At 35.6% G+C, this 17,178-nt stretch overlaps 1 protein-coding gene across 2 annotated transcripts; it reads right to left on the minus strand.

The window, feature by feature from the left end:
* Positions 1 to 534: 534 nt before the first annotated feature.
* On the minus strand, positions 535 to 11,436 carry LOC138315092 (transmembrane protein 208-like). Of its 2 annotated transcripts, XM_069255833.1 has the most exons (7): positions 11,299 to 11,332; positions 9,861 to 9,983; positions 5,744 to 5,839; positions 4,348 to 4,407; positions 2,830 to 2,966; positions 1,454 to 1,538; positions 535 to 968 (listed from the first exon to the last, which is right to left on the minus strand). In XM_069255833.1, exons 2-7 carry the CDS (start codon positions 9,864 to 9,866, stop codon positions 846 to 848), a joined length of 507 nt encoding a protein of 168 aa, XP_069111934.1. In that variant the 5' UTR covers positions 9,867 to 9,983; positions 11,299 to 11,332; the 3' UTR covers positions 535 to 845. The 2 variants fall into 2 exon arrangements, with proteins under 2 accessions (XP_069111934.1, XP_069111933.1); XM_069255832.1 differs by lacking the exon at positions 9,861 to 9,983 and having other exon boundaries at positions 11,299 to 11,436.
* Between the last annotated feature and the right edge of the window lie 5,742 nt (positions 11,437 to 17,178).

Genomic DNA, 17,178 nt, shown 5'->3' on the forward strand with positions numbered 1-17,178 from the left:
GGTAGGAGGTACAGGATATATAGGGGGGAGGTGGTACAACTACAAGGTAGGGGGTAAACGGTAGCTAGGGGTACAGGGTAGAGGGTAGGGGTACAGGTTACAGGGTAAGTACAGGGTATAGGTACAGGATATATATAGGGAATATAGGGTACAGGGAATGGTAGAGGGTAGAGGGTACTGGTTAGTGTGTACAGGGTAATTAAGGGGGGTACAGAGTAGGGGGTTCAATGTACAGGGTAGGGGCAGGGGTTAGGAAGTTGTGTATAGAAGTAAAGGGTAGAGGGAACAGGGTAGGGGTACAGGGGTAGAGGGTGTAAGGTACAGGGTAGGGGGAACAGGGGTAAGGGGTTCACAGTTGAGGGTAGGAGATTCAGAGTAGAGGGTAGGGCTAGGGAGTTGAGGGTAGGAAGTAAAGGTTAGAGGTTAGGGGGTATAGGGGAGTGGGTAGGGAGTAGAGGGTAGGCAGTAGAGGTAATCGGTAGAGGATAGAGGATAGAGGATAGAGGATAAGGGGTAGAGGTTAGAGGGATCAAGATGTAACAAGGTAGCCAAAGTGTGAACCTCAATTTGGCATTCATCATTAAGGCATCCTCTGCTCACTGATGTTTTATAGCAAGCATCACCTTTAAAACGCCATCCATGTTGGGCACATAGGGATGTAATAGGAGACAGAAAATGGCATATGCTGGTATATGTATTAATGTAACTTGCAGAGAATTATACCATCATTGTCTTATCAAAAAAAGTACATCTGTCTGCTCAATGTATTTCACGCTAAATTTATCAAAAATTCTTAAATTAAAAGTAACAATAACATTATAAAATTAATAGTAACTGCACAGTTATCAATGTCTCCGCATCTTTCTCTCCATTTTCTTTGTCTTCTTTTCATCAACTTCTGGTGGCTCAGCAAATATCCAAGGAGCCAAGATATTCACCCATAACATGTAGAACGCTCTACCCGGAACCTGGTGTGAAATAGAGCAGTGTAAGATAAATGTCCAATCAACAGATACCAAGGTTTGAGAGAAATGACTAAATAGACAATAAACAAGTACATGAATGAAACATTTCATTATAGAAAAGATATCTTAATATCTATTAAACCAAAATGTATGCCTGCCTCAAATGCCACATTATTTAAAACATTTATCCATGGCTTTATATTGTAGAAACATAGCAAAGACAATATGTTGTGCTCCATTTTAATATAACTACTCAATACGTAGATTTTGAAGTACTAATTAAGATAACATAGCCCAAGTCTAAGTGTCAATAATCTCACCTTCCACTGATTGTGATGTCAAAAAATCATATCAAAAATGACGTCAAAATACTGGAAGATACCACTCAACTGAAAAACCACGTTAACAACACTATTTTGATATCTCAAAACTGAGAAAGTATTACACTGATTGAAAAAAAAACATGTTGTTCTTTAATGTGTACTTACCAGTAACCATAGGAGCCAAAAATAGTTAGAAAGTAAACTCAAACTTTGAACAATAGATGTGAACAGGATGAGGTCTTTAGCATGCCTACAACAAAACAATCAGTAATGACAAATCAAAGTTAACTACAGATTTTAACAGTAAATACTACTCTATAGTGAGTAAATTTGGTAGATATTCAAAATCAATGGTACCTACAGATTTTAACAGTAAATACTACTCTATAGTGAGTAATTTTGGTAGATATTCAAAATCAATGGTACCTACAGATTTTAACAGTAAATACTACTCTGTAGTGAATAATTTTGGTAGATATACAAAATCAATGGTACCTACAGATTTTAATTGTAAATACTACTCTATAGTGAGTAATTTTGGTAGATATACAAAATCAAATAACTACAGATTTTAACAGTAAATACTACTCTATAGTGAGTAAATTTGGTAGATATACAAAATCAATGGTACCTACAGATTTTAACAGTAAATACTACTCTATAGTGAGTAATTTTGGTAGATATTCAAAATCAATGTTAACTACAGATTTTAACAGTAAATACTACTCTGTAGTGAATAATTTTGGTAGATATACAAAATCAAATAACTACAGATTTTAACAGTAGATACTACTCTATAGTGAGTAAATTTGGAAGATATACAAAATCAATGGTACCTGCAGATTTTAACAGTAAATACTACTCTGTAGTGAATAATTTTGGTAGATATACAAAATCAAATAACTACAGATTTTAACAGTAAATACTACTCTATAGTGAGTAAATTTGGTAGATATACAAAATCAATGGTACCTACAGATTTTAATTGTAAATACTACTCTATAGTGAGTAATTTTGGTAGATATACAAAATCAAATAACTACAGATTTTAACAGTAAATACTACTCTATAGTGAGTAATTTTGGTAGATATACAAAATCAATGTTAACTACAGATTTTAACAGTAAATACTACTATATAGTGAGTAATTTTGGTAGATATACAAAATCAAATAACTACAGATTTTAACAGTAAATACTACTCTATAGTGAGTAATTTTGGTAGATATACAAAATCAATGGTACCTGCAGATTTTAACAGTAAATACTACTCTATAGTGAGTAATTTTGGTAGATATACTTCTCTATAGCGAGTAATTTTGGTAGATATACAAAATCAAATAACTACAGATTTTAACAGTAAATACTACTTTATAGTGAGTAATTTTGGTAGATATACAAAATCAAATAACTACAGATTTTAACAGTAAATACTACTCTATAGTGAGTCATTTTGGTAGATGTTCATTTTTTTTGTTATGTTAGCACAAATGGGTTGTGTGTTACAATGTGGTCTTGTTATTAAGATCTTCTTGTACTTACTCCGACATTCCTGACTCCATGTTTAGGTCTAGTCCCCCATCTATTAAAGCCCCTTCTGGAGTGTATTTTGCCTGAGCCATACTCTGCATGAATTTATAACTTCCCAGGCATGCCAGTACTGCTGATACGCCAAGAAACTGAGAAAGGAGAAAGGAAGAGTCAGTGTTTGGAAATAAAGACCTACATATTTAGTGTAAAGTAGCTATGATTTACATTAGATAATCAGACATAAAATATATGTGAAAATTCAATATAATTGAACTTTACTTTTACTGTTTTGATTCCTGTTATATATTCCAAGAAAAGAAACATATTTTTGGTGGTTGATTGTGTTAATAAACTTGTATAAGTGTCAAATTAATACATTACTTCTCTTAATAGTATAAAAGAATACCAAATTATATTCAACACTCTCTAAATTGATAACACAATATCTAGTGTACAATTATGTCCGGGTATATAGTCTATTTGTTTTGCTGGCGAATCCTTTACTGGTGCCACACTACATGGAAAGTATGTATGGACAAAATGTGTGGATACAGGGTAGAGGGTAGGGGTACAAGATATGTGGTATGGTGTAGGGGTACAGGGTAGTGGGTAGGGGTAGAGGGTAAAGGGTAGGTAAAACAGGCTACAGGGTAGGTGATACAGTGCAGGGGGTACAGGGTAGTGGGTTGGTGGTACAGGGTAGGGGAACAGAGTAGTGTGTAGGTGGTACAGGGTAGGTGTACAGGGTAGGAGGTACAGCATAGGGGGTAGATGGTACAGTGTACATGTATGAGGTACAGGTAGGGGTACAATGTAGAGGGACAGGGTAGTGGGTAGGTAGTAAAGGGTAGGGAGTACAGGGTAGGGGTACAGGGTAGGAGGTACAGGGTAGAAGGAACAAGATAGGGGGTAGGTGGTACAACTACAAGGTAGGGGGTACAGGGTAGGGGTACAGGGTATGAGGTACATGGTAGGAGGTACAGGATATATAGGGGGGAGGTGGTACAACTACAAGGTAGGGGGTAAACGGTAGCTAGGGGTACAGGGTAGAGGGTAGGGGTACAGGTTACAGGGTAGGAGTACAGGGTATAGGTACAGGATATATATAGGGAATATAGGGTACAGGGAATGGTAGAGGGTAGAGGGTACTGGTTAGTGTGTACAGGGTAATTAAGGGGTACAGAGTAGGGGGTTCAATGTACAGGGTAGGGGCAGGGGTTAGGAAGTTGTGTATAAAAGTAAAGGGTAGAGGGAACAGGGTAGGGGTACAGGGTAGAGGGTGTAAGGTACAGGGTAGGGGGAACAGGGTAAGGGGTTCACAGTTGAGGGTAGGAGATTCAGAGTAGAGGGTAGGGCTAGGGAGTTGAGGGTAGGAAGTAAAGGTTAGAGGTTAGGGGGTATAGGGGAGTGGGTAGGGAGTAGAGGGTAGGCAGTAGAGGTAATCGGTAGAGGATAGAGGATAAGGGGTAGAGGTTAGAGGGTAGAGTGTACAAGAATTGGTTACATTAGATATTTATATAGATGTCTTACCATGAAAAGTAATGTGAAGCTGTCCCAGAACAACCAATATTGAAGCATCCAGTATACTCCCTGAAAGTTCAAGCCATTTTTTCTAACTTTTCATTTGTTAAATGTATATTTTATGTTAAACAATAATGCATTTACAAATTAAATACCATTTGATACACAAAAGTTAGAAAATGCAAGTAGAAACAAATTACATATACAGGTACATCAATTGTAAATAAATAACAACAGCTGTTTGAGAACAGCAAAGCTCGCTTCTGGAATTTTGTTGATTTAAATCAAGTTCCTTGTAATTTACCGGTACGTGTAAAACAAAATATAGCAATGTCCTTAAATAGCTTAACTTTTAAGCCCATTGGGCTTTTCGGAATTCTCAAATTTAAGCAGTTTCCCTCTTTCAGTGATAGTCAGTACCCATGCAATTAAATTTCAAATGATTGTAGAAACCAAAGTCAGTTGTGACAGATAACAGTATTACAACACTTGCACCAGATCCTTAAACTGGCTATTTTGGCCCATTGGGCCTTTTGAAATTCTCAAAATTCAGCATTTGGCTCCTTTAAATGATTGTCCACACCCATAACAATTATAATCGAAAATTATTGTAGAAATCAATGTCAGTTTTGACTGAAAACAGTTGTTCAACACTTAAACCAAAATGGGTCAATTTGGCTGTTTCCATATAAGCAACTTCTTCTCAGAAACTAAGCATGGGAGAACACTCATAATGCTATCCCATGCTTATATAGTTGCAGAGAAGTTGTTAATATGGTAACAGCCAAATTGACCCCTTTTGACCGCGTCCCTCAGGCCCTCGGGAGAACAGCCCCACCATTTGTACAATATTGAGTCCCCATCCTGTAAGGATGCTACCATTGCATTATGAGTGTTCTGCCATGCCCAGGTGCAGAAAAGAAGTCGTTTATATGGAAATAGCCAAATTGACCCCTTTTGACCCTGCCCCTCAGGCCCCCGGGAGAACAGCCCTATCATTTGTACAATTTTGAATATCCACCCTATAAGAATGCTACCATTGCATTATGACTGCTATCCCATGCTTAGTTTCAGAGAAGAAGTCTGTTATATGGAAATAGCCAAATTGACCCAGCCCCTCAGGCCCCCAGGGGGTCAGCCTCATCATTTGTACAATTTTCAGTCAGTAACCCATAATTTTGTTGAATTCCGACCAGCAGTTATGGAAAAAAAAAGTTGATTGTTGACTGACAGACGGACGATGGACGCCATGGTATGGCATAATTAATATAAGCTCAGCTTGGTCCATCGGGCCAGGTGAGCTAATACTATAAGATAACTTGTTTTGCTTTTGGTGGATAGACAATCAGTACAATTTACTTTATTCCACATAGGGTATAGTAATGCCAAAATCATTTTCACTTACATTAACACCTAGTAGGATATATTGGTAGAATTGCAGAGTACTTTTGTTCTCCTCCACGATTTGTTTCTGGCCTTTAGTTAATGCTTTTCCTTTTGGCTAAAACATAACAAGAAAATCAAATGTATCTTAACTCAAGTTAACTAACAATCATTTAATATTAAAATAATTAACATACTCAAAATGTAGTATAGTATGATATTCAGGTAAATATGTTTATGTAGATTGTTGATCATTTACATTATATACCTGAGTTACAGATATATGCAATGTATACTGTACCTATATGCTCTAGCATAGGTTTCATATAGCATGCTGCTAAGTCAAAGATCCACTAAGAATAATCTATATAGGTTAGTCCTAGAGGGACTTTGGTTAGAGGTCGTCATAAACACGACAAAACACTTTTGATTTACACCATGTACAACCACAGTCAGTGAATTAAAATAGTGTGTGTTCAATAAGAAATCAACTGACCATGGCCAGTGATTGGTTCCATAGAACTCTCATAAAATTTCACAGGGACTTGTAATGCAGATAGCAAGGGTTTCTGCTTTTTACATGTAATTTTGTAGAGAGTGTAATCTATGTAAATCACCGTTTATAAAGAGTTAGAAAACTTTTTTTAAATGTTATAAACCAGAAAAAACAAGATCCTGTGTTGCACTAAGCCGTGTATTCAAATTAAGTCACACTCACTGGATATTACTAGTTATATAAATTAATTATAAGAATTAAGGCCTATTACGTATACCTTTGTGTAACAACAAGAGATCCCAGAGGGATCTTGGCGCCCACCAAAGAATGATCTGGGTCTGACAATGGAAAGGCGGATCTTTTCCCTGCTTTTCAAACTTTATCAAACACACTATATATAAAATTTGAGACAGATCGCTATAGTACTTTCTAAGAAATAGCGATAACAAACTTTAAGTATCAAAATCCACGATGGCCACCTGTCGGCCATCTTTTTCACCGATCGGTCCCAAAATGCAATATGCACAACTAGGGTCCTAGGGGAACCTGTATATGAAATTTGAGAAAGATCCCTTCAGTACTTTTTGAGAAATAGTGGTAACAAACTTCAACTATCAAAATCCAAGATGGCTGCCTGTCGGCCATCTTGTTCACCGATCGGTCCCAAAATGCAATATGCACAACTAGGGTCCTAGGGGAACCTGTATATGAAATTTGAGAAAGATCCCTTCAGTACTTTTTGAGAAATAGCGGTAACAAACTTCAACTATCAAAATCCAAGATGGCTGCCTGTCGGCCATCTTGTTCACCGATCGGTCCCAAAATGCAATATGCACAACTAGGGTCCTAGGGGAACCTGTATAGGAAATTTGAGAAAGATCCCTTCAGCACTTTTTGAGAAATAGCGGTAACAAACTTCAACTATCAAAATCCAAGATGGCCGCCTGTCGGCCATCTTATAGACCGATCGGTCCCAAAATGCAATATGCACAACTAGGGTCCTAGGGGAACCTACATATGAAATTTGAGAAAGATCCTTTCAGCACTTTCTGAGGAATAGCGGTAACAAGAATTGTTAACGGACGGACGGACGTAAGGACGGAAGGACGGACGGACGACGCACCACGGACAAAAGGCGATTTGAATAGCCCACCATCTGATGATGGTGGGCTAAAAATTAAAAGTTTCTTAAAAACAATAATAATACACGAAAATGTATATTAATGGCCAAAAAAAATACCCTCTACCCTGTATAACACCAACCAAATGCAGGATTCCCTGTGTAAAGTATATTAACAGTGAAGAATCATGTCACTGTATTGATCTAATGCAGTGTTAATCAACAGACGCACAGTAATTTAGACGATGACGAGAAACGTAAAACGACCCACTTTATAAACAAGAGGCCCATGGGCCTTATTAACGGTCATTTGACTATTGGCACAAGACAACATAGCCACAGTATAGAGTAGTGGCTAACAATTAAGGCAATACAGCAGACCCCTTATTGAAGCTTCAATTTTCCAAAATATTTCATGAATTTGACATTAAAAGTACATCACGGTCATTCACTTGAACAAACTAGGTAGCTATTTATCCTAGTATGTTACAGGCCCAATATCAGTACTCGATGCCTCTAAGTTATTCACAAGAAGTCGTTTAAAAAGATTTTAGCCTTTTTGACCCCTGTGACCTTGAATGAAGGTCAAGGTCCTTCATTTGAACAAACTTGATAGCCCTTCATCCCAGCATGCCACAGGCCAAATATCAGGTCTCTAGGCCTCTTAGTTATTCACAAGAAGTCGTTTAAAGATTTTGGTCTATTTGACCCTTGTGACCTTGATTGAAGGTCAAGGTCATTCATTTGAACAAATTTGGTAGCCCTACATCCCAGCATGCCGCAGGCTCAATATCAGTACCCTGGGCCTTTTGGTTCTTGAGAAGAAGTCGTTTAAAGATTATTGCCTTTTTGACCCCTGTGACCTTGAATGAAGGTCAAGGTCATTCATTTGGACAAAAACTTGGTAGCCCTTCATCCCAGTATGCTACAGGCCAAATATCAGTACCCTGGGCCTTTCAGTTATTGAGAAGAAGTCATTTGAATGAAAAGTTTACGCACGGTGCACGGCGCACGACGACGGACGATGCATGATGACATTAGGTCATCCTGACCCTTCGGGTCAGATGACCTGAAAATAACATTAAATTTATTTAAATTAAATTCCTAAGAAGGTGATAGTAAGTGTTAACGGTAAGTCAATAACTTTTGTGATTCTATAAAATTATTAATTTCATTTTACATTCACATTTTAAAAATTAAAAGCCGTTTTGAAAAGGTAGTAGCCTGTTAAAAGGAATTGTAAACATAATCTTACATAGACCTTTTTTTTTTAATCTTAAGTCTTGAGTCTTCTGTGTGACTCACTGCCAATTTGAAATTTTCCACTTGGCAACAGAAATTGATGGTAGGTTATATATATATGTAGCCGTAGTTAAGTATTTTTAATTAAAGTAAAAATAGAAATGTTATAGGCTGTACATAGTTCTCCTGGTTATGTTTTCTATGTCAGGAATTCAGCAAGCTAGGCTAGGATTCTTAAGATAAAAAATGTTTTCCAGAAGTAATCCAGTGCATGATATAGAAGAAATCCACTGGCTGATGGGTCAGGGGAGATAACTCTTTCATATTTATTTGTCTTCATAACAACCTGTATAATTCTATACACTACTACCGGTATACGTATTTAGTAGGGCGCTGCCATTTTTTCAACCATACAACAATGATACGAGCTTTTTAATTAGTTGCTTATTACGTAAATGGAAGGGGCGCAACTGCGGTGATCCAGCAGGTGGCGCAGTGCGGGACCACCCGTTCTGAAGTCAGATAAGCCAAGGGTAATAGAAAGAGAATCGGACTAATACCCTTGGCTAGCGAAGTTGGTGCTGTACATGATCTTGTGAACACATTATTTCGGGTAACTATCTTATTCAGACATATAAAGTACCGAATAGTAATTACGGGATGTGCCATCTGATTTTAAAAGAAGCCAATATTTTTTTTATCTGACATTTAAAAAATTGCAAAATGATATAATTAAAACATTTTGGTTTATATTGGATTATATAGTGTACTGTGCAAGATCATGTGCCATATTTATTTCCATTTCAAACATGGGGTAAGGTCAATGTTTTTAGTTTATTTTTGGTAAACTGAAAAAATACCATTTATTTTTGGAAAGGTTCTGAAAAACAAATATTTGGTCCTTGCTGTCACCATGATATAGAAAAAAATAAATATTAAATTAATTAGTATCTGCAGCTATGAAACTATTTTGTGCGAAAGATCATGTGCCAGCATTGCAACATAGTAGACCCCTTCCTTCTGCATAACAAGTCCTCGTGATTAATCCTACCCGGTATGTCCAAACTATTACATACACTGGCGAATATAACAATATTATTATGGCATCCTTTTTTGATAACATTTTCTCAAATGACATCATGTGTTTTCATTTCACAGTATCCTGCATTTGGGTAACTTTTTTATTACTCGAGTGGGTAACTGTTACCAACCTGGTTACGGGTTGTATAAAGTGACTATAAGTTTTTAATTTAAAAATTCACATTATTCTCAATGACCCACCATCATATTCTTGACGTCACTACTCCTAGAACAGGAGAGTGGATTGGTCAGTCGTTTTCTTATCGGACTTTATTTTTCTGACTGTCTCGTCGTAATCAGGTAAAGTGTTTCGTCTTGCTATAGCTGATGTTTTAGTTGAAAAAAAAAATATATTACAACAGTAGCTACAAAAATGTAATCATATACGTAAATCATGCATACACTATAAACTCGTTACGTCATTGTGCCTAAATTGATACTGTACCCAAATACTTGTGCAATACATCATTTATTGATAATTATATGCTTTGTTTTATACAACTGTTTCAGTCATTTTCTCTGAAAAATTATTTAAAATTGATAACTCCGTCTGAAATGTGTTATCCCTAGAAATGTGGCCGTGCGACATTTACTATTTGTACTATATTATAATCGTGGTTTTTTTCAAAGCATAAGGCCTCCTCAAAGAAAATTTTATCAAATAATGAAATTTAAGATATAAACACTTAACAGAAATAGGAAAAAATATAGTTGCTTTACATTATTTTTTAATTTAATCATGTGCAAATTGCTCTTTGTATAACGTTATTTCTCCATCTTGATTTTTACTAAAACTGTTACTAGATTCAAGTATCTTGTAACTTGATTAATCCATGATTATGTTTGTAGTATTTTTACATAGATTTTTTTTACAATCATTAAAAATGATTGATAGTGGTCCTATGACATATTATACACAACAATGGAACTATATAGGCTTAGGTGAATACCACGGAAAACTAAATTTAAATCATTAAAATATCACCCAAGTCATTACATGGTCATACGGGGATACTGAATTAGCGCTGGTACTATTGTAAAAACACTTGTCTTACTTTTACACTAATCCAATAATATTAGACGTCGGTAATGAGAAACTTCTGAGGGGCAATACCCGACGTAATGATCAAAAGTGTCTCGTCGTGCTATACCTCTAACATTGTTGGAGTAACTTTTATACATTTTTTATTGCTGGGTATCAATTTGGGTACACATCATGTGACGAAACTAGAAATTTCGACACATGCTATTTATCGTTCCAACAGCAAAAATAGCACTGTAATAGGCCTACCAAACAGAAAAAAAAGTGAAACACCAAGCAACAAATGTCCTATATGAGAAATCTACGTGTATTAGTATCAATTTGGGTAGAGTGACGTTATGTCAAGAAGGTTATGCGTGGAATAAAAATGTAAAAAAAGGTGACATATGATATGGATTGGATTTATGGACAGCTTCGAATCCCTTGGCGTTACTTTAAAAATACAGAACCCATATGCTCGCGATTTCATAAACGTCACTGGGTTGCTGGTATGCAATATAGCAAATACATTTTAAAAAGTTCAGTTTTTGAAAGCATTCTCTGTATTCGCCATACAGTTTTGAATCAAATAAGGGTGGTGTAAAAAAAAAAGCTTACCGGCATATTGACGTGTTTCACTCACAAAAGGCAAGATCGCCGTCGATTTAAATCAAAATGCCTTTAGCAAAGACGACATAACCACTAAACGCACAAGTGGCACTGATCATAAGATTGCAATTGTGAGGTTCGGGTTCTGGTGATAACTATACGGAATATATGTAAACTATATTTCTGACTATCTATCCGTGGTGACATCGAGTCAATAGCACTTATGGCTTCAATAAGCAAAAATTATTGGTAAAAACATAAATGCAACATTCGTGCAAAACTACCTCATTTTATAAACGGCGTTTGGTTTATCCGGATTACCAGGATATCAAAGATGCAAGACGTTTCGCCCCAAAAGTGGGTTCTCCCCAGACATTTCGTTCCACCGGTTAAAATCAATGTTTCGTCTCAAGATAAAAAAAAATATATATCTATATGGTTATTCTCACATCATCTGCAAATAATTTTCAAACAGACAGAAAACTAGGCCTATACTGCCCGCAATTTTGTAAATGTAAAGTATGATTTACCGGTTTTTGATCTAACTTGCCTCTAAAACGTCTATCTATCTGATGGGTCCATAATGATATAATCTGTAACCAATTCTTACATCCCCTGTGGTTTGTAACAATGCCCTTAAGATTCTCGATAGTAGGCCTAACTTAGAGATTTATAAAATCGAAAGAATGCGTACATGTATATATGTAGTCGGTGATTGTCAAGTTCCAATCCCTATGCTAAATGTCCTCACTGTGTCATTGCACGGGTATTTGGCTTTATAGACATTTTCTCTCTATCTATACATTTATATGTTATATTGTGTCGACACAGTATTACAGTATATAAAGAGAGCAAATGTCTATTGACTCAAATGCCTGTGGTCATTATACACATGTTATTTTTTTAGGAATTTTCTTTGCTTACATAATGATCTAATTATAAAGATAATCCAACTTTTCCTATTGCCGCAAAGTCCAACTTTGATACATGTACATGTCAGAAACATATATGTTTCTGCATATGTATAGTTGATAAAGTTCTACGAAAGTTGATTGGGGTTACATACATGTACATAACCATGGATTTTTTTTCATTTCTTATTAAAATCAACGAGTTTGAAAAGTCGTTATTTCCGAGAAAAAGTCGTTATAACGGAAAAAAAGTCGTTATTACGACAAAAAACAGTCGTAATTACGCGTTTCAAAAGTAATTTTTACGAGAAAAACGACTTATGAAACTCTGATTACCACCTTTTTCAAATATTTTGATCTGTGTTGAACAATGTGCGTTAAAATTATACCTGCTGTCAAAAGGCGACTAAATTTAGGATCTTATCTCTTCTCTTCTTCCTTACTAAATTTCTTCTTCATAACGTCTCCCTTTGTACACGGAATGGTTTGGTATATAAGGCTTGATAAATGTGTCATTGTATAAAATTTAGAATCGAGAAAGTACGAGTTTCATAGCGAATACGGTATTAGAGATAATGCTACTTTTCTCTAGAACACACCTGAAGCCCCAAGCCATTGACCCCGATTCGGGACCCCTGACCTGTGACGTCACGAGGACAACGGGACCTACTCTACTCGCATAAGATAGAGTGGCGATTTTCTGTGTCTGCCATCTATCTGTTTGTAAATATCGATTTTTACAGACACAAGTACCTGTGTACATGTCCATACCTATTCAATATATCCTCATTCACAGATATGAGTTTGGAATACGCTTGAAAATTAGGATTTATACCATGCATATATTGATGAACCTGTCGTAGATAAATGAACATTTCTGCGCGATTTCTGCACAATTATACACAATATAATGTGTATAATAATCCACGTACGTTGTAAATCTACGGTATTTGGAACCACATATACATGAATATTATGTAAAGGATTCTTGACTATGTTATCCAAAACCCGACTCGGGTCGTTGTACTGGTCAAACCCGCTTAACAAATTTTTGACTTTTTTTTATATAACCTACCCATACGAATTAAGTTATGGTTCTAAACAGAATTTTTTGCATATATGTAAATGCGTCTACTAATTGCGTTATATCTGTCGGAAAGTCGGAATCATGGACATATGAAGGAAAAGGTATTTCAGTTATTGATGAATTTTGTTATTTAAGCGTTTTACTACGATTTAATAACAAGTTCAAAACAACTATTAAACACGTAGCTAGTCAAGCTCGCAAGGTCGTTTTTGCCTTGCGGGCAAAGTGCAATCAAGTAAATTTCAATATTAAAACTTTATTACATTTATTTGATACATATATTGTTAGCATCCTTCATTATGCTTGTGAAACATGGGCGGGATTTAAGCCGATGAAGTTGAAAAGGTTCATATAGAATTTTGTAAAAATATTTTATGTGTAAAAAAATCAACTTGTAATGCAATGGTTTATTATGAACTTGGTCGTTTTCCCTTGGTAAATCAACAAATCTTCAAAGCCTTCAAGTATTGGTTTAAACTATTGAATAGTAATAACTGTATTTTGAAGGAAATATATCAGTTCTTTTTTTAAGGAAACTGAAAAAGTACATCCAAAACATAATTTGTTAGTGTTTATTAAACAGAAACTATCTGAACTTGGGTTAGGTTATATATGGTTAAGGCAGTCTCCTGCTGATATCATTTTACTTCCGTTAATTAAACAACGAATTGATGATCAGACAAAACAACTGTTGTTAGCAACAATAAGCACTTCCAGTAAATGTGATCTCTTTAGATATCTAGTAGATGACGTAACATTACAATTTTATTTAACGAAGTCTCTTTCAAAACAACGTAGAATTTCTGTATCCAAACTCCGTCCTTCAGCTCATAATCTTGCAATCGAGACAGGTAGATATAGAAATGTTGAAAGGAATAATAGATTATGTAGAAACTGTGAACTCTTCGAAATAGAAGATGAATATCATTTTTTTATTTATTTGTCCAAAATTTCAGATATTCGGAGAAAATACATTAAATACTATTTTTGGGTAAAGCCATCTGTTTACAAAGTTATTGAATTGCTAAATACACATAACATAAAAGATCTTAATTTATTAGGCAAGTACATAATTGAGGCAAACAACAGCAGAATCACTTAATCACATATGTGCATTTCAATTTGTCTATGATAAATTAATGTTTACCCTTGTTGATTGTATATATGTATATTTTATGTTAATATTCCAATAAGTTGTATACTTACGGAAATAAAGAATTTCGAATTTCGAACTGTACTTCCGAATAGCCAATGTCGTGCTGCGTTTATCTCTTTACCTGTATACTGCAGTAACTTAAACGCGTGGTCAGCCGAGACTAATGAGGGGGCTAATAACCAGATTACGTAAGAAAGGTGTTTAGTGACCTGTCACGCTTCGTTGATTAGCTCACGTCAGGTGTCAAAAGTAAGATCACAGGTAAGTTAGCGATGGACCATCATTTAATTGTTGTATAATGTCATATTTGTTTACACTTATAAATCCTTGGTTTACAGTAAAATACCGTTCGAACATAACATACAACAAGTGTATAAATCACTAGATGTATACATAATTGTATATTTCAAAATGACCAATGTATACATTTGTCTCGTATATATATTTCTAGTTATATGTATATGTATTTTTATAACAGAAACTACAAAATTATTTACAAATGGCATGTCGAGAAAGAACACTGCAAATATGATGCACAATGTCAGAATTTTGATATTTCTGGATCGCAGATTGTTTTTATTTACTCCCCCTCCCAATTTATGTCTATGATATTTACGTGTATTGAACTATAAAATACATTTAACACCTTTTCCTTTCGTTATGCTGATTCTTGAAATCCATAGGCCAAGTGAATTTTTATTTATACAGAAACATATTCAAATGGATAATTATATGACCATCATTTTTCGAATTCGTCTCTTTTCATATGACAATATGAAAGTTGATTATTCCCCAGGTTTGATAATTTAGTAAGCTGTTAAAACAGAGATAAGATCTCTACTTAAAAGTTTTTATACAAGGTACACCTGGCTTATACCAGAAACATAAATAACTTATAATTTCCGCTAATCTACTTATGTATTTAGCATGATTTCAGTTGCAATATTTCCTATTTTATATATAATCAAATCGTCACCATAACTGTATACTGTAGATATATCTGTCAAATTCTCGTAACCCCATTTTAGGAATACATATATGACCAAACACCTCACTGCCGTTGTCCAGGTGACGTCACTTATAGGTGGTAGAATTATGTATGATTTGAACAGTATAGATATAATAGAATTTCGCCACGTTTGTCAGATATGTTTCAAAAATGTTAAATGATTTTTTCAAATAGTTATAAATCACGTCTAATTATGACTATTCTTACTACTTGTATGTGTAGTAAATTGATTGGGTTCATTGTGCATATATATATACTGAAGTGTTAATTTTTCCCCCTGATTTTTATTATTATTATTACTATTATTTTTTATTTATTTACTATTATTATTATCATTATATTATTGTCTATCAATTATTTTGCACCACTATACTGCACTATAGATAGTACTAAATAGTTTTATGTACATCTACTCAACTAGTTGTCACATCACTTACATTATTCGTTGTACAGATTAAGCCATGTTGAATATTGTATTACATGTATGTTATTCTATTTATGTAATCTTCAAACTGGAGGAAATAAAGAGAATAATAATACAGGTAAAAATCGAGCACTTCGGAGGGCGGTATCTCGGTACTGAAGTGGCCGATTTTGATGCGGTTTTCAACATTCTTGTCAGGAGATCAAACAGAATAACATATCTAAATATCATTTTCCATTCCGTGTACACTTTAACGTTTCCCTTGACACCACAACACTTTTGTCCTTTTGTTGAGCGCTCGCCCTAGTCCGCTAAACCTGCCTATATTATCAGGCTTTTAAAATTCTTTTTTTCGCCTAATATATAGACTATTTATTAGGGGGGGGGATAAAAAAGCCTAATAATATAGATAGGTTTAGCGGACTACGCTCGACCCGTGAGGTAGGCTCTGGGTTAGGACGATCCTATATATACATGTACCTGGCCGAGACACATCGAAGTCTGAAAAATGGCAGTTTCTGCTTCTGCATAACATTCAGCATGGGAGGCGGCGGTGGCCGTGGGGTCAAAATGTCTCGACATATTACCACAAGCCCTCTATCTCTGGGTCGCGAGTTCGAATATATTCCAAGTGGTGCAGTATCCAGGTACTGACCGCTGGTCTGTGGTTTTTTCTCCGGATACTCCTTCTTCCCTCCACCAACAAATCTGGCACGTCCTTAAATGACCCTGGCTGTTATATGAGTTAAACTAATAAAACCCAAACGTTCAGCATGGGAGTGGGTAGCTACTGTTGTAGCGGAAAAGATATCACCTTCTGACTGACTTTTTCGCTACTGAAAGGTCCCTCTATAAAGGTGTGGGAAACCAAATCAGGTACGACCGACCATCGATTATGTCTTGTCTAAAATATTACGATCAAACTTGGAAAAGTCAGTGAGAAGGTGATATCTTTTCCGCTACAATAGTAGCGAGGGAGTGGGACGACTGGTTCGCCCGTTGTCAGCCCTATATTATAATGTGACCGGGCGGTGTGTGTTGCTTGCAATTTGTGTGTTCGGCGGATATACTTCAGTGATATAGCACAAGAAGACATAACATGAATTAGTGTAGCGCAGTCTTCAAAAAAATCACTTCACACCGTATATGGGAGGCCGTCCTAAAGCACAGGGACCCGGCACGAAAATTTTTAACCAACAGTACTATAATTTACATATATGTATACTGTTGGTTAAAAAATTTCGTGCCAGGTCCCTGTGTCCTAAAGTAGATTAAATTTTTACATCTCATAAATTCTATATT

The sequence above is a fragment of the Argopecten irradians genome, chromosome 2 (assembly GCF_041381155.1).
Source record: "Argopecten irradians isolate NY chromosome 2, Ai_NY, whole genome shotgun sequence".
Lineage (NCBI taxonomy): Eukaryota > Metazoa > Mollusca > Bivalvia > Pectinida > Pectinidae > Argopecten > Argopecten irradians.